General features: G+C 41.5%; 1 protein-coding gene across 1 annotated transcript; it reads right to left on the bottom strand.

Moving 5' to 3' along the window:
* Positions 1–462: 462 nt before the first annotated feature.
* sim2 (SIM bHLH transcription factor 2) lies at positions 463–24,232 on the bottom strand. The gene is given in 24 exon segments (XM_070449735.1): positions 463–499; positions 501–636; positions 639–815; positions 818–972; positions 974–1,181; positions 1,184–1,228; positions 1,231–1,291; positions 1,918–1,998; positions 2,001–2,061; positions 2,063–2,170; positions 2,172–2,339; positions 2,589–2,762; positions 2,953–2,996; positions 2,998–3,047; positions 3,050–3,100; positions 3,448–3,557; positions 4,234–4,433; positions 4,946–4,965; positions 6,855–6,893; positions 6,896–6,925; positions 7,799–7,907; positions 13,783–13,872; positions 14,649–14,731; positions 23,141–24,232. Coding segments are annotated over 24 exon segments (2,412 nt in total). The 5' UTR covers positions 23,316–24,232.
* Between the last annotated feature and the right edge of the window lie 864 nt (positions 24,233–25,096).

The following is a 25,096-nucleotide window of genomic DNA, read 5'->3' as shown; positions in this document are numbered from 1 at the left end:
GAACTAGCTTGCAAATTGGGTTGAACTCATGCTACATTCTATAGTCTCTTCTTGTTCAGGGTCTGTAGGATTGGTACCTCTATGAGTTACAACATTAGAGGGGTCTATTCTTCACAGGCAATTTGTACTCAAATTATGTACTGTATGGCTCAAAGGTGATTGAGGTCTTATCAAAAGAAATGGCTTTGAACTAGATTGTGACAATGCATTACATATGCTATTGATAAACTGTATGCCAAAAATATAATATATTCAAGAAACCTGAAATTCCTGGCTGCTCCTTACAGGAGTCTGATGTTGGTTTATCTGTGTAGAAAGCATCGGAAAACAGCAATGGGGGTCCCCAGAAAATGACTCGACTTATGTCTGACACAGTAACATAGTCACTGATACAGCTTTTGGTCATGGTCTGTTTCTGACACAAAAGGCTGAAGTCTAAGGGTGTCTGTCCCTTCTTGACCTTCAACCCCAGGCTGTGTCACTCTCGTTGGTGATGATGGGACGTGCCGATGTAATGAGGGATCTCCCTGTGGGTCTCAGGGGAGGAGCCAGAGGCGGGGCTTTGGCTCTTGTAGCCATAAGAACCCATTTCATCACCACGGTAACCGTAGCTGTCCGACAAATGGCCGAGGGCGCGTAGGGCGGGGCCTGGAAGGAGCTGTGTTTGGCCAAGACGTGGTGGAGGTTCAAAGACATGTACGGAGCCTGGGCCGGCAGGCCTGCCCACCCCACCCCCATCCACCAACCACCAACTTCAACTCCCACCCCCATCCCAACCCCAACTTCAACTCCAACCCCCATCCACATCCTCCTCTCCCCGCTTCAGGCTCCAGCAGCTTGGGGGTCCTCCGCTCCCAATTGCTGTCCGTGTGCTCCAAGGGGCCAGTGGCACTGTGGCTGTAGGGGGACTCCATCATACACAGCCTCCTGCGCTGCTCTAGCACCACCTGCATGGGGAAGGGCTGGCCCAGCGTGGAGGGACCCGGACTGCTTATAGCTCGCCTTCTCCAGCACAGAGCTACTCAGCAGAGGACAGGACAAAGGCTTCTCCCCTACTATGCAACCACCTCCCTCTGAGCCCTTGTGGAGGTGGTCTCGATTGAACGGCAGCTTGCTGTCTTGTTTTGTGGCCTGTGACTGGGAGGGCAGGCGGTCCTCTGTGGTCTTCCTCTGGCCAAGCGGTGATGCTCGTAGGGCTCTTCCTTGTACCTGCTGATAGGCGCAGGGTCGCGCAGCTGGAGAGGACGCCATGGAGGGGTTGCTGGGGGTACCCCCTGCTCGCTGAGGGCCTGTGAAGAAATGAAATGCTCCATGAGATTCAGACTAAAATGCTATAGAGGCTAAGCCAGAACACTCTAGAAGTTTGGTAAGTCGCTGGTTTAAGACTTGCTGCCACACCAATCTGTCCCTTATACATTTTTAAATGATGGGGCACTACTACCACATAGCAATTCAATTGGTACAGCACTTTCAGTAATGGTGCAACAAATATAGCCTCTTACAAGGCACGCCTCAAAATATGTTAATGAGCCAGAAAAAATACCATGCATCCACTAGTAGTCAAAGGTTTTTGGCACTCAAAAAATACGGTAAGTACTATTATTCTGTGAGACTGAATTACAGATATATTTAAATATAGCAATTCTTTCCGCCCACAAATGTTCCCAGAATGCACCATCATTTACAGTGTATGCTGCAGTAAAATGTTTCTCAGCATTTGATTGTTGATAATACCCCAAATTACTGTATCAATTACAGTTTTCAGTTACAGTGTACCATTTCTGGTTAAATGTAGCAATGCTAGTGTAAATTGATTATATCAGTTAGTGGTGCATTTAAAAGCTTGTGGAAAGAGCTCTGCGTTCCTCAGCACTGATTGGGAGCCCGCCTTTCCCCATGCTTTTGAACCAGAGCCATACCGGAATACGCTGCTGCAGTGGCAGTGGTGATGGCACACGATGCAACAGAGGGCCTCAGGGCATGACCGGGATGGGTTTTGTGGCGTTGGCACAGCTCCAGCGCCCCTCGCCCCCTCGATCCTGCAGGGAGCTGAGCAGCGCCGGGCGCCAGGCTGGGGGAAGCCGGGGAGGGCGAGGTGGTAGAGAAACCCTGGGTGGGTCGCAACCTCCTCTGGGAGTCCGTGTGGGGTAGGGTCCATATGGGTTGGGGAGGAGAGGCCATACGGGGCGCTGATGCTACACAGGACCTCTCCAGCTTCTGGGCCTCCAGAGGGGCCAGAGCTCTGCCCCTGGCAGGTGGTCAGGGTGTAGGGGGGCTCTCCTTCCAGGCTCTCCTTGGGGGAGCAGTCCAGCTTGTCGTGATGGTAGGTGGATGTTGGGCTGGAGGTGGAGGCAATAGACAGCAGGTTATGGTGGTGTTGTTCTTTTCTATCAAAGACAGGCAATGAAGACAGTGCTGAGTACAGCTCATTTTGTGAGCTATGACAAAGAATCAACAAGTCACTTTGTTCTATTTTCCTTTTCAAGAGGAATAGTGTCTCCTCTTTTTCCAAGCTGGCAAAAGCTATTCATCATAACATCGGCTACTGTATGTGCATATGAACAGTATTAGTAACTTGGTGTGGGAGCAGTAGTACCTGAGGGTAGGGGGCTGTTTTGAGTTTGCTCTTGATCTTGACTGCTTTGGCTTTAAGTTGTTTGCGGGGGTCCTGAGAGGAGGCCGGGCCACTCTTAAAGGCCAAGCTGGATTTGGCCGCTCGACTCTGCTCCTGAGACAGCTGCATATCTTTATACTCTATGTCCCTGTGACGAGACATATACATACAGCACAGAACAGCTTTGATTAGCATAACACACACACACACACACACACCGGGTGCACCACCTTACAAACCCAAACTTTCTTCCCCAAGACTATTAAATTTACGTTTTTTTAGAAATGATTCACCTGTCACAGCACCACTCAGGTCGAAAGGTGAAAGTGTTGACTCACGTGAGAACATAGTTGACGCTGACGATGCAGTGGGGTCTGGAGGACGCGGCTGTTGTGGACGATGGTGGCGTAGCTCTGCACCCACACCCAGCCCCGTGCTTGGACAACATACGGTAGTACTTAGTGGTGACCTGCCCTTTCACCAACACTGCAGAAGAGGGAGGGGTGAGAGAGAAAGATGGGGTGAGAGATCAAATCCCAGACTGCACTGTGTCTGAATAAAAGACTGAGGGAGAGAAAGAGAAGTGCACATATAGCTATAGAATGCAGACAGAATGCTTGGGAGAGAGTGACTGCAAAAGGCTCAGTTCCATTGACATACTCATGAATACCTTGAGTCATGAATACTGTATCCTTTTAATTTTCCTCTTAAACCTGCATGCATATTCTGTGAGAAACTCCACAGTTGCCACTTACAGAAACACTAGCCCTCTCAAGGAGAGTGTGGGTTGTTTAGTTAGAAGTGTCACAATGTGTTCACAGAGGGTGACTGACTCACAGGGTGGTGAGCGAAGCGTAGATGGAATGCGTCACAGCCGTGCACATGGTGGTACAGTGTCTTCTCGATCAGGTCCTGGGGTTCGTGTCCCGTCAACTCAGCCACCCTTGAATCCAAGAGTTCAGGAGTCAAAAGTAAAACATTTTAAATCATGATGTTCACATCCTTTGTTGTGTTTGTTTTTTATTTTAATTATATTTTTCTGTCTCATTTTACATCATTGTATGTTTTTTTCCTCCCTCCCTCCCTCCCCCTCCTCCCTCCCTCCCTCCCCTCCCTCCCTCCCTCCTCCTCCCTCCCTCCTCCCTCCCTCATATTAATACAACAGTAGCTAAAACGTGGAAAGTCTGTCCATAATAAAGCTCTGCTCTACCTTCTTAACAGCGCTATCAACAATGCAGGTCTATCAAGGCCCTAGTTTTGTCGCACCTGAACTACTGTTCAGTCGTGTGGTCAGGTGCCACAAAGAGGGACTTAGGAAAATTGCAATTGGCTCAGAACAGGGCAGCACGGCTGGCCCTTGGATGTACACAGAGAGCTAATATTAATAATATGCATATCAATCTCTCCTGGCTGAAAGTGGAGGAGAGATTGACTTCATCACTACTTGTATTTATGAGAGGTATTGACATGCTGAATGCACTGAGCTGTCTGTTTGAACTAATGGCGCACAGCTCGGACACCCATGCATACCCCACAAGACATGCCATAAGAGACTGTATAAACTGCCTTAATTTTGCAGGACCCCAGGAAGAGTAGCTGCTGCCCCCTCACTCCCATACCTGGAGTCCAGGAAAATGAGCTTGAGGTCCAGGCTGGCCCTGAACATGAACATGTTACTATGGAGCTTGATCTCTGTGATACCACTGGGAGGCAGGGAGTGGCCCACCGCCACCAGACCCACGATCTGATAACACGAGTCAAACAGCGCCATGTCCATCACGTACTGACGGATCTTCAAATACCCACTGCAGTGGATCACCTGCGGAGCAGAGAGATGAGAGGGGCTTTACACAGCAATACAGAGATAGATACAGATATAGATATAGCTATACAGAGAGGCTTTACACCTTGCCTTATGTGTCCAGAATGTGATTTTGTGTCCACATTTAGGTGGATCCGAGAGATAGATACGGTAGATTGAGATACAACATTGTTGGTAATGCAGCAAACTTGCTCTCACTAACTCCGCGAAAGCAAGAACAGGCTCAAACTCAGCCTGCACCCCACTAAGTGCCCCTCTCCACCCCTCCCCCTCCTCCACTGCTCCCCTCCAGCCCTCCCTCCCTGGAACAGCCACGTGCCTAGATGCTAATGGGGCTATTTATCTTCCTCACTTCCTGTTAACCTATGCTTGTCCGGCCATTCAGTAGCGGCCGCCCAGTGCACACAGATGATTTATTCTACTACTTAACATAAACGGCTTGTTTATTGGCAATGTACAGTTGAAGTCGGAAGATTACATACACTTAGGTTGGAGTCATTAAAACTCACTTTTCAACCACCACATATTTCTTATCAACAAACTATAGTTTTGGCAAGTTGGTTAGGACATCTACTTAGTGCATGACACAAGTAATTTTTCCAACAATTGTTTACAGACAGATTATTTCACATTGTATCACAATTCCAGTGGGTCAGAAGTTGACTGTGCCTTTAAACAGCTTGGAAAATTCCAGAAAATGATGTCATGGCTTTAGAAGCTTCTGATAGGCCAATTGACATCATTTGAGTCAATTGGAGGTGTACCTGTCGATGTATTTCAAGGCCTACCTTCAAACTCAGTGCCTCTTCGCTTGACATCATGGGGAAATCAAAAGAAATCAGCCAATCAGCCAGTCTGGTTCATCCTTGGGAGCAATTTCCAAACGCCTGAAGGTACCACATACTTTGGTGCGAAAAGTGAAAATCAATCCCAGAACAACAGCGAAGGACCTTGTGAAGATGCTGGAGGAAACAGGTACAAAAGTATCTATATCCACAGTAAAACGAGTCCTATCTCGACATAACCTGAAAGGCCGCACAGCAAGGAAGAAGACACTGCTTCAAAACCGCCATAAAAAGCCAGACAAAGGTTTGCAACATGGGGACAAAGATCGTACTTTTGGAGAAATGTTCTCTGGTCTGATGAAACAAAAATAGAACTGTTTGGCCATAATGACCATCGTTATGTTTGGAGGAAAAAGGGGGAGGCTTGCAAGCCGAAGAACACCATCCCAACAGTGAAGCACGGGGGTGGCAGCATTATGTTGTGGGGGTGCTTTGCTGCAGGAGGGACTGGTGCACTTCACAAAATAGATGGCATCATGAGGGAGGGAAATTATGTGATATTTTGAAGCAACATCTCAAGATATCAGTCAGGAGTTAAAGTTGGTCACAAATGGGTCTTCCAAATGGACAATGACCTCAAGCATACTTCCAAAGTTATGGCAAAATGGTTAAGGACAAAAAAGTCAAGGTATTGGAGTGGCCATCACAAAGCCCTGACCTCAATCCCATAGAACATTGTGGGTAGAACTGAAAAAGCATGTGCGAGCAAGGAGGCCTAGAAACCTGATTCAGTTACACCAGCTCTGTCAGGAGGAATGGGCCAAAATTCATCCAACTTATTGTGGGAAGCTTGTGGAAGGCTACCAAAACGTTTGACCCAAGTTAAACAATTTAAAGGCAATGTACCAAATACTATTAAGTGTATGTAAACTTCTGACCACTGGGAATGTGATGAAGAAATAAAAGCTGAATAAATCATTCTCTCTACTATTATTCTGACATTTCACATCCTTAAAATAAAGCGGTGATCCTAACTGACCTAAGACAGGGCATTTTTACTAGGATTAAATGTCAGGAATTGTGAAACTGAGTTTAAATGTATTTGGCTAAGGTGTATGTAAACTTCCGACTTCAACTGTAAGTTTACAACAGATACCAATTGCAATCTGCTAGGTGATGTATATTATAGGGGACGAGGGGAAGACAGGGAAGAAATAGGGGTGGAAGAATATTGCTGTTGCATCCAGAGAGGAGGATGGTGGAGGAACGACTGTGGACTGGGTTTTTAGAAGGGTATGTTTTGTTGGAGATTTGAGTGAGCCAAGTGGAAATGCTGCAGCTGCTGAGACTCTGACAAACAATATGCAGTTTCAAATAACCTGTTAACACTGTATAACACTATAATAACATTATAGCCTCAATTGAACAAAAAAAATGTTATATCTCAAAATAGAAGAAAGAATAGATATTTGTTTGAACTGACACATTTCAATTGTAGGTGTTTAATTTGAATTAGCTACTTCTCTTCTTGTATTGTTTACTACTTCCAGAGACGCAGATTATCATGGAAATACAGTAACTAAGAAATGTGATTTCAAATATTTAATTTCATTATAGTAGCTTATATCCTCACACGTCAGTCCTGCATTACGCTTGGCCAATACACACTTCACCTCAGGAAAAAAGAGCGCTCAATTTCGTACTCTGTAACACACACGCACACACAGAGAGAGAGAGGAGACATAGACAAATAAAAACATTTCACCACCACAGTCACACACACAACCCCTGGTTAAATGTCCTTGAGTTGTTCTTGTCTATTAATGTTCTGTATTATGTCATGTTTCATGTTTTATGTGAACCCAGGAAGAGTAGCTGCTGCTTTCGCAACAGCTAATGGGGATCTCATAAAATACCAAATACCAATACCAAATGTGGATGTGGTTAGCCCAAGTGTGTGTGTGTGTGTGGTGTGTGTGTGTGTGTGTGTGTGTGTGTGTGTGTGGTGTGTGTGTGTTGTGTGGTGTGGTGGTGTGTGTGTGTGCGTGCGTGCGTGCGTGCGTGCGTGCGTGCGTGCGTGCCTGCGTGCGTGTGTGTGTGGGGGGGGTCTTATTAAACTCACCCAAAGATGGTACTCCACAGAATGTCGAGTGCTGTTATCACATAAGACTTAAGATGCTGTTCCTAGACTAAGATAATGAAAACCTGCCTGCTGCTCTGAGAGAGAGAGAGGCTGCCTGAGTATTGTCTTGTATTATGCATCATGGTGCTACACATTGTACTTTGTACACAAGTACTACGTTGTTATAGTTGCCTTCCTTCTTACGGTAGAGGTAGACCTCATTGAAGTAGCAACACTGTTGCTTCTAAACGTACAGAGAGTTGAGTACATTTTGCACGAGGGAAAATCGTGATCAACTGACTTGGTTCGGAGAGAAAGAGATAGAAGTAGAAAGGGAAAGGGAAGGGAAAGAAAGACAGAGACAGAGATAGAATAAGAAAGACAGAAAGAGAGGAAGAAAAAAGGAGAAAGAGAAAATAGAAAAGGAGAGTGAATGAATCTAGCATGTTAGGCACCTTGCAGGAAGTGATGGTGGAGGGGCTGATGGGCGCTGAGAACGGCCGTCATCTCATCATGGTCTGATTGGTGGATGTACTCAAATATACTGTTGCCCGTCAGCTCCACCTGACGGAAACAAATCAATCAAATCAAATGTTATTTGTCACATGAGCCGAATACAACAGGTGAAATGCTTACTTACAAGCCCTTAACCAACAATGCTTAAGAAGTTTTAAGAAAAATAAGTGTAAAGTAAAAATTAGATGAATAAAAAATAGAAAATAAAATAACAAATAATTAAACGGCAGCAGTAAAATAACAATAGCGAGGCTATATACAGGGGGTACCGGTACAGAGTCAATGTGTGGGGGCACCGGTTAATCACATCACATCAAGTTTCATCAGCCTGAAATTTGAGAAAATATCACTTCTTCAGTGACATGTCATCCCTAACAAATCAAATCAAATGTTATTAGTCACATGCGCCGAATACAACACCTTACAGTGAAATGCTTACTTACGAGCCCCTAACCAACAATGCAGTTTAAAAAAAATATGGATAAGAATAAGAAAAAAAAAGTATAAACAACGCAAATAAACAAAGAAAAAAACACAATCGGTTTGGGGTACGTAAAACGTCTGCCTTCTTCTCTGGCGCCATCTTAAAACAGCAGTGAAGAAGACAGAGTCTTTCTGAATGGTGTTTTGAGGTCTTTTGATCATTTAGCAGGATGATACTCTGTCATTACAAGGGATTACATTATCAAAGAGAAATGCCTATTGAAGGGGGACACTGACTTTGTGTGTGTGTGTGTGTGTGTGTGTGTGTGTGTGTGTGTGTGTGTGTGTGTGTGTGTGTGTGTGTGTTGTGTGTGTGTGTGTGTGTGTGTGTGTGTGTGTGTGTGTGTGTGTGTGTGTGTGTGTGTGTGTGTGTGTGTGTGTGTGTGTGCGTGCGCGTGCGCACATGTGAGTGTGAGTGCCTGTGCCTTGCAGGGTACATGCATATGTGTGTGTGTTGGAAGTGAGGAAGGGGACAAAAATTGATCTCTGCATCACTTTCAGCTCCGCCTCAAAGGCGGATGATGTCAGGAAACACTCGGGTTAATTTATGAAAGAACCAATCATTTGCATGAGAACACAGAACACCGTCTAGGCTCCTCTCTGATCTATTTTACCTCTCAAATTTGGGGACTGGGTCACTCAGCGAGCGGATCACTGCTCCCCACTTCAACAACAAATTGGTTTCTTTATAGTGTGGAGTTAGGCTCGAGTAATCCATGCTTGTAGTGAGAGAGCATTGGGACTGATCATAGAGGACTGCTCTGCTTTTTGGTGTCACAGAAATGGTGTTCAGGAGCAACAAGTGAAATATGTGTGTAACAGTGGAGGCTCCTCAGAGGAGGAAGGGGAGAACCATCCTCCTCAGTGAATTTCATAAAATGTTTTATTGTAAAAAAAATTAAAAGCTATCCTTTTTAGATAAAACTATACTCAATTTAATCACATCACAAATAATTTATTAAAACACTATTTTGCAAAGAAGGTCTACAGTAGCCTCAACAGCATTCTTTAGGGTGGAACCATGGTGTAGCCGGAGGATAGCTAGCTTCCGTCATCCTCTGGGTACATTGACTTCAATACAAAACCTAGGAGGTGCTTGTTTCTCACCCCCTTCCATAGACACAGTAATTATGATAACTTCCGGAGGACGTCCTCCAGCCTATCAGAGCTCTTGCAGCATGAATTGACATGATGTCCACCCAATCAAAGGATCAGAGAATTAATCTTGTACTGAAAGCATAAGCTACAGCTAGCTAGCACTGAAGTGTATAAAATGTGGTGAGTAGTTGACTCAAAGAGAGAGAAAGACAATAGTTGAACAGTTTTGAACAAATTAATATCTTCCAAAATGAAGGAGAAGCAAGAGAGAAATAGAGATTTCGTACTTTTTTTTTCAGTTTCAGTTTCACTTACTTAGCTAGCAAATACAGCTAGCTAGTTTAGCCTACTGAAACACCCTGCTCAAACAGAGGGATGCTATGTTAGCTAGCTGGCTTTGACTTTCCCAACATGACACTGGAACTCTTCCAAGTCAAGGTAAGCTTTTGGTATTACTAATTTATTGATCTAGAAGAAAAAGAAACACACAACTATTTAGGCGAGGTGCTGGCTAGCGGAGTAGAAAACTTAAAAATAAAGGAGAGCCGCACACTTACTGCTTACTGACTGTACACTGTAACATTACTGCATGATTGTAGTGGGTTTACTAACACGTTAGTGCTATTAGCTATGCTGACTATGACTTTACTTTAGCTAATATGGTGACAACGATGTAGGCTGTGTGTAGCGGTTTGGCTTGGAATGTTTTTGCCTGGTCACACACAGCTGATGTGTTGTGCATTGAAGTTCACAAGTGAAGGGAAGAGGTGAGAGAAGGAGAGCGCATAGATGCGAGAAGGAATACAACGTGGCTGCTATGAAAGTGAATTGTGTTTACGAGTGATCAGGGGTGTATTCATTCCGCTGATTCTGTTGAAAAACATTTCTTAAACGGAAACAAACGGAACAAAACAGGGCTAAACATACCTGAATTTGTCCAATATAAACTCTCGTTTGCAACTGCAGACAAGATTGTGAAAAACAGTATTGAATGTCACTGTCTGTCCATGTCTCACTGTCTGTCACCTCAAATTTGTCTCTCGACCTGTGTGCACCGACGCTGTAAACTGTCATTCATAGGCTAGGTTGTAGCAACCCTATGATGGGTATATGGAAAATGTGAGTATCATGTAGTAGCCTAAACCTATCGCTGTTACATTGAACTGGGTGAATGGAATGTGAATGAGAGTCATACAATATGATGTAATAGAAATAAGGCCATGCTCGTGGAAAAAAAAATCGTCCCTCATCTTAAACAGCACTGACCGCCACTGGTGTGTAAAAGCACCAATGTAAGTTAAGATATGTGGGTTACTGATACTTAACAGGCATCTAGATTTTACAATGGAAGATGGGTTAACCTCAGTGTTTAAACAGAGGCGTTCTCAACATACTGTTTTGTCTTTCACAGTTCATTTTAAAACGACACTAACCTTAGCTCACTAAACACACACACACACACACACACAACACACCACACACCACACACACACACCACACACACACACACACACACACACAACACACCACACACAACACCACACACACACACACCACACAACACCACACACACACACACACACACCACACCACACAACACACACACACACCACACACACACACACACACACACACACACCTGACACTGATTGCACTGGCCCTGCAACTCACTGGACTCTACCCACACACTCACACATACTACACTGACACTCACACACACACACACACACACACACACACACACACACACACACACACACACACACACACACACACACACACACACACACACACACACACACACACACACACACACACACACAACACCACACAACACACACACACACACACACACACACACACACACACACACACACACACACACAAGATATCAACAACAGTGGATGGTCCATTTGAATAAGCTTGACAGCGTACACAGGTGTGCACAAGCATAATTTACATCAGGCCTGCGTGCAAGAGCGCCACATTCAGAGTGGGTGGTTGGGCTGTTTTTATTGGATTGAGTTATTGCTGTTGCTCAGCCCCCCTGTTCTCTCGAATGCTTTCTGAGCACAGCCGTCAATGTGTCTGTCCAAGTTTGCTTAGGGGAGGTACATTCAAGACATCAGCATTTCTGTTTGCTATCTACAGCTCAGTACACAATCTCTTTACATGAGTGCAGTGTTAGGATGACAGCGGTTCCATACTTTAGGTTCTGGTCACTTTCATAAGCAGAACACCCCTATACTGTAGGTAGCTCAACTAAAATCAATGTGGGCACCTCCATTTTAAAAAACTGATTCATAAAATAGTTGCTTAGGTCAGGACCACTACTTCTAGGGCACCCCCAAAAGTCTACGTTCTACCCTTTTGGAAAGTGAACCAGATAGAATGACGGTATGCTCGAAGTGGAGGCCAAGACTATAACACATCAGAGACAGTACTTTAAGGATAAACCTCTGTTTTGAGGGAGGCTGCCGCTGACTCCATTTCGCTATTCTCAGTCACCGCGTGTGAATAATGAGATGATTCAGTGGGAGTCCACGTGTGGAGAGTGGGTTAGATAGACAGAGCATCTCTCTCTGGGGGAACACCAATACTGATGAAGTGGGCATGTCAAGCAGCGAAGAATGCTGATCACGCTGTCCTAATGGAATATATATAAGCCAAACCAGCAACGATACACTGCTTCTCAGTCAAACTGCCTGGACCTCAGTTAAGGCAGGGAAAACAGAATAAAATACACTATATACAGTATACAAAAGTATGTGGACACCCCTTCAAATTAGCGGATTTGGCTATTTCAGCCACACCCGTTGCTGACAGGTGTATAAAATTGAGCACACCGCCATGCAATCTCCATAGACAAACATTGAATGGCCTTACTGAAAAGCTCAGTGACTTTCAACGTGTCACCGTCATAGGATGCCACCTTTCCAACAAGCAGTTTGTCAGCTGTTATTGTGAACTGGAAACGTCTAGGAGCAACAGTGGCTCGGCCACGAAGTGGTAGGTCACAGAAGCTCACAGAATGGGACCACTGAGTGCTGAAGCGCGTAAAAATCGTCCTCAAAACTTGAGACATCTGTGGCTTTGTGTTGTGTGACAAATTGCATATTTTAGAGTGGCCTTTTATTGTCCTCAGCACAAGGTGCACCTGTGTAATGATCATGCTGTTTAATCAGATTCTTGATAGGCCACACCTGTCAGGTGGATGGATTATCTTGGCAAAGGAGAAAGGTCACTAACAGGGATTTAAACACATTTGTGCAGAAAATTTTTGAGAAATAAGCTTTTTGTGCGTATGGAACATTTCTGGGATCTTTTATATCACTTCATGAAACATGGGACCAACACTTTACATGTTGCGTTTATATTTTTGTTCAGTATAATTGTGTAGATACTCCGCCAAGAAAAACCCTTGTAGGATGGCCAAGATCAGGGTGATCAGAAAAATCAGAAAAATAACATTGTGTCAGCTAGGCTGGATGCTGTGTGAGAATTAAGGCAAACTGACAGGCTCACGGTTGAACTCGTCATCTTTCTTATAATCCAGAGAACATAAAACAATATAGAGGTAAGATAGATATTGATTTTGAGATATGACATGTAGTGTTTTCATATTTTAGTATACGCTTTTCACATTAATGCAAAATTCCTGTTATTTCGTGAAAATGTATCAGAAAAACAAGCGTATCTCTGTGAGATATCAACGGAGCACTGAGCGTACCGCAAGCTTTTTATTTTCAGCTCCTACCACCTTCATTTCGCTTTCTGCAGAAGACCACCACAACATGTAAAATCCTCAAAAGTCACTGCGAGAAGTGGCACCACTCTATCAACAGAGCTTGGTGCTTATTATCAGATGTATTAGGTTACGGAATCCGACTTTTTGGATTGGTAATGATATTTTAGAGAAAGACCCCACTGATAGATTCAGAACATAAAGAATCATATTTGTCTTGGTAAAATGTRAAGTGAAATTTCATCACCAAAGCCCGTTTTCACCCTCTCTGGGCAGAGTGGGTGGACTGCCTACAAATTGTAAAAAGAACAGCGCCCAAACACAAAGGAAAATAACTCAATAACACCTAGAATAGACTGACAGATCATATTCTGTGTCCACCCCATACCTTCTCAATTATCTGTGCTAGGTGAACTTAGGCAAACTTTGCGTAGCATTCTGCAGTCTGTTTTACTGACTGTCAAATCAATGGTTGAACAGGCATATCAGGAGGCAGATGCCCCTTAGTTGACCTTGGTTGTGTTGAGGGAGGCAGACACAAAGCTCGTGGCATACGCAATGGCCCAGGACCAAAATGGAGGCAGAGTGATGTCTTACCTGGGATAGGCCGAGGTGGACTGATGCAGTCTCAGAGATGTACATGATTTTKCCGTCTGAAGCGACAACGAATACGAAGCCGTCCAGAGTCTGGGGAACAAAACGTGTTAGACCCGAAAATATACCATCCATTTTGGATAGTAACATGCATAGAAGGTCAGTTAGAATTGTAGATATTAGACATTGCTTAAGAGTGCCTTTTATGCCTACTCTTTTGTAGTCTTTCAAAAACCACACTCTGTTCTATCACATCTGGCTCTAATCATGGCATGAAATCCACTACAAATTCTTGGCAAAGCCAACAAATTCCATAGCAAAAACATTGAAACATCAATGGCATTTCCTCTTCAGAACACTACAATTGTCCTAAATACATACAGTACCATATAGTGGTCTTTTACCAAATAGGGCTGTCTTCTGTATGCCACCCTTACCTTGTCACAACACAACTGATTGGCTCAAMCGCAGGAAAGGCCAAGAGTGTGCAAAGCTGTCATCAAGGCAAAGGGTGGCTACTTTTCTCAAATATAAAATAGATTTTGATTTGTTTAACACTTTTGTGGTTACCACATGATTMCATATGTGTTATTTCATAGTTTTGATGTTTTCACTATTATTCTACAATGTAGAAAATAATAAAAAATAAAGAAAAATCCTTGAATGAGTAGGTGTGTCCAAACTTTTGACTGCATTTACATTTACATTTAAGTCATTTAGCAGACGCTCTTATCCAGAGCGACTTACAAATTGGTGCATTCACCTTATGATATCCAGGTACTGTACGTTGTATATATAGTACTGCAATATTGTGTTACATATTTGTGTTGTGTATAATGGGTCATATATCTGTGTTGAAAATATCCCACCTGCAGTAGATGGGAGCCCAGTTCTTTTGCCATGTTGTCCAGAGGGCTGATTCTGGTAGGCTGGCCCCAGGCCTCCCCCAGCCCTGTAGAGGAAACACACAATAGGTGTTGAATACATTCCGGAGCTGCTTCCAGGAGAAGAGGACACTATGAAGTGGACCCAATATATAGCCTCACATTATTTTTTGACTTGTCTGGTCAGATACTGCAATCTCAGTGGTACGGGTTAATGACAATGTCTTCTACACCAAATGAAAAGATGGACACCAGCCAGCATTAAAGGGGGCATCAATCACGACAACTGTCCCTTGAGATGCTGCTCATAATGGTTTGAGAAATATTGAACCTTGTAATGTATAAAATACAGTTAATTCTCCTTGGTAATACTAAAGGATTTCAAGCTGCTCTATCCTGTCTCATTATGTTGTGTGTATTTGTTTTAAATCACATAGGTTGGAAAGTAGTGTATGTATTTGCAGCTGATGCAAAGTGAGTGCACAGAATCCTACAAGCACACATGTCCACCAGTCCTGTATAAGGTTGGACTAACGGGAGATGTCACATATGAGAGTAGATTTCAGAAACACACCCTTATGCAGTACTTTTGCTGTATTTAAAGATTTTATTTTAGTTCGTGCTTGACTCAGATCCCATTATTTGCTCATGCCCACATCCATAATCCCCTATGTCACTAAGAACAAGGTATATTTTTCCTACAGTCACTCTTACTTGCTGTGATATTATTTGTCTATTATGCTGGACACTGGGACATGCAAACAACCTACTGGGCACAAACAGGTTGAATCAACATTGTTTCAATGTAATTTGTAATTTGGAAAATACATTGGATTTCAAAAAAGTCATCAACTGTTGTTTGAGGGTGACATTTCAACCACAAGATTGTCATCATGGTAACCAAATTTCAACATAGACAAATCTTGTATAAAACATGTTGAATTTGTACCTTTAAACAACGTCAGATCTTCAACGTAGCTTTGATATTTGTTACTGACTATTATTGTGCTTTCGTTAGAATGATTGATAAGAGAGCTCCACTTAAAAAAACTAAATAGATTYACTAAATAGTCTTTCCAAAGAGTAGGTTTAACAGAGCAAAGGAAGTGTGACCATACCTTATCACTCAATTATGCTATTTAGCCCTATATAGCATTTATAACGTCATCAACAGCTTTTGTTTAAATTCAACCCAGAATTGAACTTAAAATAAACAATACAATAGGCCTAGGGTTTCAAGCTCTGGTTGATATCAAATCTAGCGATATTTGGTGATGTTGAATTGTGTTCGGTTGTCAGCGCAACCAAATATCAACATTTGAAGGTATATCTTCTGCTTCAATAGTTCCATCACTAATAATGAATATGTTGGATTCACGTCTCCATTTCAGCTGAAAATCTAATTTAAAGAATAGGACTAAATCAAATCAAACTTTATTTAAAGTGAATTTAAAGTTTTATTTGATTCAGTCTTATTCGTAAAACTTATATGTTTGGTTGAGATGGAGACGTGAATCCAACATATCAATTATTAATTTGAAGACAAACTAGAATTAAAGCCAGACTAAATCAGTAGCATAGATAGAACTATCCAAGCAGAAGATACATCTCCTTCAAATGGTGATATTTGGTTGCATTGACAACTAAACACAATTCAATATCATTTTTGAAATACAATAAATAGCMTATTAACTTGTTGACAAGATAAGAAATGATATGTTGGATTCACGTCTCCAACTCAACCAAAAACAAAAGTTGAAGAATGAGATTAATCCATTGGTTCAGATGGAACTATCCAAGGAGTAGATACATCTCCTTTAAATGCTGATATTTGGTTGCTCTGTCAACCAAACACAATTCGATATATAACTTTTTTAAWACAGTAAATAGCCTAAAGTTAAACCTTAAAGGGATACTTCAGTATTTTGGCAATGAAGCCCTTTATTTACTTCCCCAGAGTTAGATGAACTCATGGATACCATTTTTATGTCTGCATACTGTATGAAGGGCGTTATAGGTAGTTTCGCTAGCCAATGCTAACATGTTTTAGCACAGTGACTGGAAGTCAATGGTATCTACTAGCATGATAGCATTTACCATATACTTCCAGTCACTGCGCTAACGCCAGTTAGCAATTGAGCTAACGCTAGTTAGCAACTTCCTTCAAACTGCACACTGGGACATAAAAATTGTATCCACAAGTTTATCTTACTCTGGGGAAGAGTAAGATAAACCCAAATCCTGAAGTATCCCTTTAAAATGAGTAACAGCCAGACTGTTACTCATGGCCACATTCTGAGGTTACTGTAACTATACATTTATTCTTATCATATACAGTGCATTTGCAAAGTATTCAGACCCCTTGACTTTTTCCACATTTTGGAACGTTACAGCCTTATTCTAAAATGGATTAAACGAATGTTTTCCCTCATCAATCTACTCACAATACCCCATAATGACAAAGCTAAAACAGTTTTTTAGAAAAAATATGAAATATCACATTTACATAAGTATTAAGACCCATTACTCAGTCRTTTGTTGAAGCGCCTTTGGCAGCAATTACAGCCCAGAGTCTTCTTGGGTATTATGCTACACGCTTGGCACACCTGTATTTGGGGAGTTTCTCCCATTCTTCTCTGCAGATCCTCCCAAGCTCTGTCAGGTTGGATGGGGAGAGTCTGGCTGGGCCACTCAAGGACATTCAGAGACTTGTCCCGAAGCCATTCCTGCGCGTTCTTGACTGTGTGCTTAGTGTTGTTGTCCTGATGGAAGGTGAACCTTTGCCCCAGTCTTAGGTCTTGAGCGCTCTGGAGCAGGTTTTCATTGAGGATCTCTCTATACTTTGCTCTGTTCATCTTTCCCTTGATCCTGACTAGTCTCTCAGTCCCTGCCGCTGAAAAACATCCCCACAGCATGATGCTGCCACCACCATGCTTCACCSTAGGGATGGTGCCAGGTTTCCTCCAGACGTGACGCTTGGCATTCAGGCCAAAGTGTTCAACCCTGGTTTCATCAGACCAGAGAATCTTGTTTCTCATGATCTGAGAGTCCTTTGGGTGCCTTTTGGAAAACTCCAAGTGGGCTGTCATGTGCCTTTTACTGAGGAGTGGCTTCTGTCTGGCCACTCTACCATCAAGGCCTGATTGGAAGGTGGAAGGATGTGGAAGGATAATTGGAAGGCCCTCCAACCCCCCAAAAAAATAAAAATACATGTTTTTTTGGGGTGAGGGACTGATTTTTTTGCGGGGAAACAGCTAACTTCCTGCATTTCAACAAATTTTACAGTTTTATAAAGTGCAGTTTTATAATGCTATTTTACAAATTTTGTCATGAGTCTGAGAGAAAATGTTGCAATTTTAAAGCTAATTTCCTGCAATTCTACACATTTTGCCATGGGGCAGGAAGACAAGTGTGCTGTTTTATAGCTCATCTCAAGCTATTCTTCACATTTTGCCATGAGGATGAGAGAAAATKTTGCAGTTTTAAAGTAACTGTCCAGTGAAAATATAACTTTAAAAAGTTCATATATTGTTAACTTATACCCAAATAACGTTGTTGACTCATCCTATACTAGTTTTTGTGACCAAAGCATGAATTGAAGAAAAAACACTTCAAAAACCCCACTTCAAACTTATATCTCAAACAGACCGTTTCAAAAATGCTTGCTATTTCCTCCTAGAGGTAATGAGCTGGCATTAATATTTTGAATGACCGGTATAAACCCACACCATTCCAACACAGAGAAGCTGCTTTTTAACACACTTAATTGCCATTTTTTGGAAGGAAAACTATTTCACTCATATTGTAATTTATTAAAGGTCATATTTCATACAAATCTGGAAACACTGGACAGTTACTTTAAAGATCGACTTTCGGCAAAAACTCCAAAAGTTACGGCTTTAAACTGTAACCAAAAACAAATCCTGTGAAATGACATCAACACATACTGGAGGTTACTGGCTAGCTACAAGTGGCTAGCTTAGCTAATGAACTAGCTATGTACATCGTTACCAGAATGACACATCAATTAATTGGAATTTGGTTGTGCTTTTAGATGGTTGAAACATAATGATAACACATTGGAAATTTAACTAACTTTTGGCTTTCTTTTTGAGTGGGTGAATATAGGTTTTAATCTCATTGATCAACATCTCAACCAAATATTTGAAATGACATGGTGTGCCCAGTGGGAACCTTTGTGTGTTTATACTCAATAAGTCTGTTTGCAAATTATGACTTGACAAAATCACCAGAAAAAAAGAAAAGAAAAATAAGCATATGAAACATGTTTTAAAGAAAGTGTTACATTCACAGAAATATCACAACTGTCATCTGAAAATATAAAACCTAAATTTGAAATGTATTATGATGTGTGATGAAGTTGAATATTAGCATGCCAGGTTGTCCATCATATTAATTTGTAGAAGGGTGGAATTTGTCAAATGCTGTGAACTCAATGGCCAGTGTCACTTATTTCATATACAGTGTATTCAGAAAGTATTCAAACCCCTTCACTTTTTCCACATTTTCTTACGTTACAGCCTTATTCTAAAATGGATTCAATAAAACATTTTCCTCATCAATCTACATACAATACCCCATAATGACAAAGTGAAACCAGGTTTTTAGAAATGTTTGCAAAYTTATAAAAAATTTAACTTATATAAAATTAAACTTATTTACATAAGCATTCAGATCCTTTGCTATAAGACAYGAAATTGAGCTCAGGTGCATCCTATTTCCATTGATCATCCTTGAGATGTTTCTACAACTTGATTGGAGTCCATCTGTGGTAAATTCAATTGATTGGACATGATTTTGAAAGACATGCATCTGTCTATATGAGGTCCCACAGCTGACAATGCATGTCAGAGCAAAAACCAAGCCATGAGGTCTAGGGAATTGTCTGTAGAGCTCCGAGACAGGATTGTGTCGATGCACAGATCTGGGGAAGGGTACCAAAAAATCTCTGCAGCGTTGAAGGTCCCCAAGAACACAGTGGCCTCCATCATTCTTAAATGGAAGAAGTTTGGAAACACCAAGACTCTTCCTAGAGCTGGCAGCCCAGCCAAACTGAGCAATCGGGGGAGAATAGGCCTTGGTCAGGGAGGCAACCAATAACCATGTCTGCAGCACTCCACCAATCAGGCCTTTATGGTAGAGTGGCCAGACGGGAGCCACTCCTCAGTAAAAGGCACATGACAGCCAGCTTGGAGTTTACCAAAAGGCACCCAAAGGACTCTCAGATCATGAGAAACAGATTCTCTGGTCTGATGAAACCGAGATTGAACTCTTTGGCCTGAATGCCAAGCGTCACGTCTGGAGGAAACCTGGCACCATCCCTACGGTGAAGCATGGTGGTGGCAGCATCATGCTGTGGGGATGTTTTTCAGCGGCAGGGACTGAGAGACTAGTCAGGATCAAGGGAAAGATGAACAGAGCAAAGTATAGAGAGATCCTCAATGAAAACATGCTCCAGAGCGCTCAAGACCTAAGAYTGGGGCAAAGKTTCACCTTCCAWCAGGACAACAACACTAAGCACACAGTCAAGAACGCGCAGGAATGGCTTCGSGACAAGTCTCTGAATRTCCTTGAGTGGCCCAGCCAGACTCTCCCCATCCAACCTGACAGAGCTTGGGAGGATCTGCAGAGAAGAATGGGAGAAACTCCCCAAATACAGRTGTGCCAAGCGTGTAGCATAATACCCAAGAAGACTCAAGGCTGTAATCGCTGCCAAAGGTGCTTCAACAAAGTACTGAGTAAAGGGTCTGAATACTTATGTAAATGTGATATTTCAGTAGTAAAAAAAAAAAAACATTTGCAAACATTTCCAAAAATCTGTTTTTGCTTCGTCATTATGGGGTATTGTGAGTAGATTGATGAGGGGGAAAACTATTTAATCCATTAAAGAATAAGGCTGTAACGTAACAAAATGTGGAAAAAGTCAAGGGGTCTGAATACTTTCCGAATGCACTGTATAGTCTGGGTTCTCAGAAAAACATATGAGCATTGAGCACCCTACATTTTCTCAATTTAACTTTGCTTTGAGTGCTTTGATTTGACTGAGTTGCAAAACTGGGGGAAATATACAAAATAGTGGCTATTGCACAATATGTTTTGGACAAACATTCAGGGTTAATAGGTCACAGTTTTAACTCTTATATTTTCATACTTTTCACCATCAATATCAATTTAATTCACTGTGTCTTGATTTGATAGACGGGATTAGGGATTAGGTGCTGTGCAGGACAGGCCTTTTACGGATTTATAGGCCCAWATCACGTAAGTGGCTGCGACAGAGACGTTGCACTTGCACCCCCGCTATAGGCATAAGTGGAAGCAATTTGAGGTGGTGTGAAAAAATGTGTTTGCTTATTTATTAGTCTTTTTAAAGAACTGCCTCAAACTAAAAATAAATTAGGCCTATATTTGCGTAATTTGCACACGTTGCACATGGAATGCGCGAGATAAACATGCATAATTTGCGTGAGGTRATAGGCCTATATTTCACAAACTTTTGCGCATCATATTGAATTCTGCCTCGAGTCCAAGTTTCTGAATCCCCAGAATAGTTATTTGCAGTGCYTGACTTGGACTGAAATAGGTGCCGGCACTCAATTTGGGTGCCGGTAGGCCTACTGTTTATAATTAGGTGCAGGTGCCCCACAATACTTTTGATTTACTATTCTAGAAGAGGAACAGGAGCTCGCTTAACCAGTAGAAAATGATGGTGCCGGTACTCAGCTCCGATGAGGTCATGCCCAAGTCAAGCATTGGTTACTTGCAAAATAAGCCTACACATTTGACAAATGTGAGGGACAGTGGCCATTAATAGACTCGTTGGACGGAGTTCACATCTCTCTCAGTACCAGGATGTCGTGAATTACATGTAAACCCAAACAATATTCAATACATCTGATGTTAGAATAATCAATATGTCAAACGAGAAAGTAAAAACAAAAATGTTACGGCAGACTGTATTTTGGCCTAGCCTTGGCCTACTTATTAATTTGAAGTGACTGTTCATTTCTACAGTTAATTAAAAACGAAGGCCTATATTTCGTGTGAAACATTGTAATTAAGATTAAACAATCCTATCTAATCATATTTGCTATAACTTGGAGTGCTTAAATAATACTTCACCTGTAAGTTAATGTAATTTAAAACGGAGGCCTATGGTCTGTACTTTTGAAAGAGGCAGCATAATCATTTTCTCGAAGTAGGTTCTTAGTTTATTAATTAGTTCATAAATCCATTTCTGTTTTGTCATGGAAGTTGCGTTTATTTTAAATTACAATAGTATGGCTATTTAGTTGTTTTAGGGTAGTGTCTGATTTTGCTCCATAAAAAAAACAACGAATTGGCCTAATAATTGATGAGACTATTAATTTATTTGATTTCCAAATATTTGAAATTACATCAATCACATTTTTGATTACTATAATTAAATATGATCAAGACTATAATAGATGTAGGATTACATTTTGTTTTTGTAATATTGTTATACAGGTTAATCATTTATAGATTCCACAAGATTTTAATGGTGAAATGGTCCAGCCCTGAATGGTCATACATTTAGCTACTCAAATCCATAACTAACGGGTGGCCCTTTTAGTCCGTGCCTAAAGGTTTCTGTGACTTTATGAGTGATGACATATCAATTCTAAGAGAGGAAGAGGGCTGTTTTCCTCAGGTTTAGCYTGTCGAAGTGTTCCTTTTATTGACCATAATTGGATGATTTATTATAACTCATAATCTAGAGCCACATGTATAGGAGTGAAACATTATTAATGGGAAGTTATAATCTTGTAAAATAAGTACTTTTTAAAATTGTATGACCAGGTGGGAAAGAGGAAAGTTGGTGACAATTATAATGGCACTTTTAGGCATGCATGGTCATATCCYACTGGGCAAACACTGGATGAATCAAYGTTGGTTTCCWGGCCAAAAAATATGTGTGATGACGTTGAATCAAAGTGGAAAATTGGTTGGATTTGCAAAAAGTCATCAATGTAAAGGAATGTCGTAATTGGGTACCCAACATTTAATATAAATCCATTGACATGTTGATATTTTTGGGATTTCACATTGAATTCACATTAGTTGACAACTCATCCAAATGTAAATCACAACTAGACGTTGAACTGATGTCTGTGCTCAGTGGGATGCATATATTTATAATTGGCAAATTCTACTGGAGATTCATTTCCGACAAATAACTCTCCTTGTCCATAGAAACATTAACTAGGGAATGACAATGGTAATCTACATGACCCCAAAAATGTACATATATTTCAAAATTAACGCAATGAAAAGGCATGCATTTTCTTATATTTTCTGGCCCTTCCTAATATGTATTTGTTAAAAGTATAATACAAAGACTAATATTATGTTTTAAAAACTGACATGTGCCTCTTCTCCTGAAGACATAGGCCTAATTATGATTAATCATAATTGATAGTGGTAGCATAACTTACCATCCGGAAACACGGCTCTCATCTTCAAGTAACTGGTTGTCAGCCGAATGATTGAAGCCTTATCCAGTTGTGAGGTGATGGCCGAAGGTAAAGGCAGTAATTTCGCCAGTTCATAAAATTCTCCATTTTCTTTCTCTCGTCTCGTCTTCGCCGCATTCTTGGACTTTTCCTTCATCTCTGACTGTTGTAAATTAATGCCTGTTGCAACACAGAACACCTTCCTCTTCGCCCTCAAAACGTAGATTTTTCCTTTTTATCTTTGAATCAGAAAATGCACTTACCAATTACATCATAACAATATTGTAACATATTTTTTTAATTTCTTGAACGATCTAGTGAAAAATAATCACTCTCCTGTCTCCTTATAAATTGCAGATACTTGCATGTTCACTAAAAACAACCTGTTGCATGTAATTAATTCCAATTAAATATTACAACCATTAGCCTACATGTTGATATGTAATGAATGTTCGAAATGTTGGTCTCCAAAACATTGCTTTGCGACGCCTGTGCATAACACAATTTAGGTGGTAAACAACGTTAAAGTTACCAGAGCCCTGTAATCATTTGAAAAGCTTTTTCTTTGACTAGGCTACTTTTCATTCAAAAGAGTCTGGGAGGACAAATCTTCAGTAGGCTCCCTACAGTCTCCAAGTGGTGGCATGAGAAACAGGTTGCTCTCTACTGAGCAAGTAAACTCCGGAATATGTAGACTGTCAAATATCACACGGATGAACGCCCCGTTTAAACAGAAAAGACTCCCTTGAAGTATCAGAAAATCTCTCAAGTTCAGGCACACCTTCAAAAGACGATTTGGTTGGATTCGCTATACCTCATCGGTGCGAATGTGTAGGCCTATTCATTTGCGTAAATAAAACGCTCATTTTGATCTTTTGATTAACGAAAGCAAGCCCATATTAACACTATAGCCTACTGTTAACGTTAGCAAAGAATTGGACGCGAAATTATTCGTGCGTAATGGCAATGCGTAGGCTATCCAACTATTCAACTTGTCGAATAATTACAACATCCATGCCCAAGACACATTTAAAGACGTCCATGATGTAGATGTTTTACAGCATATCAATTTGAAGTTACCTGCGCCTGGAATGTTATTTTTCACACTTCATTCCAGAGTGTGTTTGCTGCCATAACCACCAGAAACCTGTCTTCGATGACGCACTGGCACTGCAGTTAGGATGATTAGTGAATAAGGACTATATGTCCTTCCCATGTAATGTCCACCTTGTTTAATCGACTCAGGAAGACATCAACTGAGTTCTCCATTTCCTTATTTCAACGCCAGGATAAGGATATTTAACTAGGCTACCAATGGGGAGCATGCGAAGTTGTCTCAGACAGTGCTAGGAATAATAACGCAACCTTTTCGTCTTCAAGAAGTCTCGTTTTTTGGCTTCAGTAATCCTTAAAGACAGACCGATTTTCCAAGCAGCACCCGTCAATTCCTTTTGCAGAACCAAATGCGGACTGAGGGAGAGGGGCGGTGCGCAGTCAAGAGGGCACAGTTACATCACGGAATCTTTACCGCCTGGATCAAGCTTCAGTGCAAATAAATTGTCAAAAAATTAATAATACTATATCAACTCTAGTGTGGGGCTGACTACATGACAATAGACTGCATGTCTCTTCCTAATTAATCTGGTCACATGTAGGCTCCTGGGCACAAACTGGATGAGTCAACGTTGTTTCAACGTAATTTGTCAAAATATTGTGATGTGGAATCTACATTGAAAATACATTGAATTTGAAAAAAGTAATAAAGGTAAACTGTTGTTTTGAGGGTGAAACTTCATACACAGGATCATGTCATCATGGTAACCACATTTCAACAAAGACAACCCGTGTATAAACTGTATTGAATTTGTATCTTTAAAACAACGTCAGATCTTAAATGTTATACCCACTATAAAATATATATATATATAGGCTGGGTAG

This window comes from Salvelinus sp. IW2-2015, linkage group LG20 (assembly GCF_002910315.2).
Source record: "Salvelinus sp. IW2-2015 linkage group LG20, ASM291031v2, whole genome shotgun sequence".
Taxonomy (NCBI): domain Eukaryota; kingdom Metazoa; phylum Chordata; class Actinopteri; order Salmoniformes; family Salmonidae; genus Salvelinus; species Salvelinus sp. IW2-2015.
This window is presented reverse-complemented; position numbering and strand designations above follow the sequence as displayed.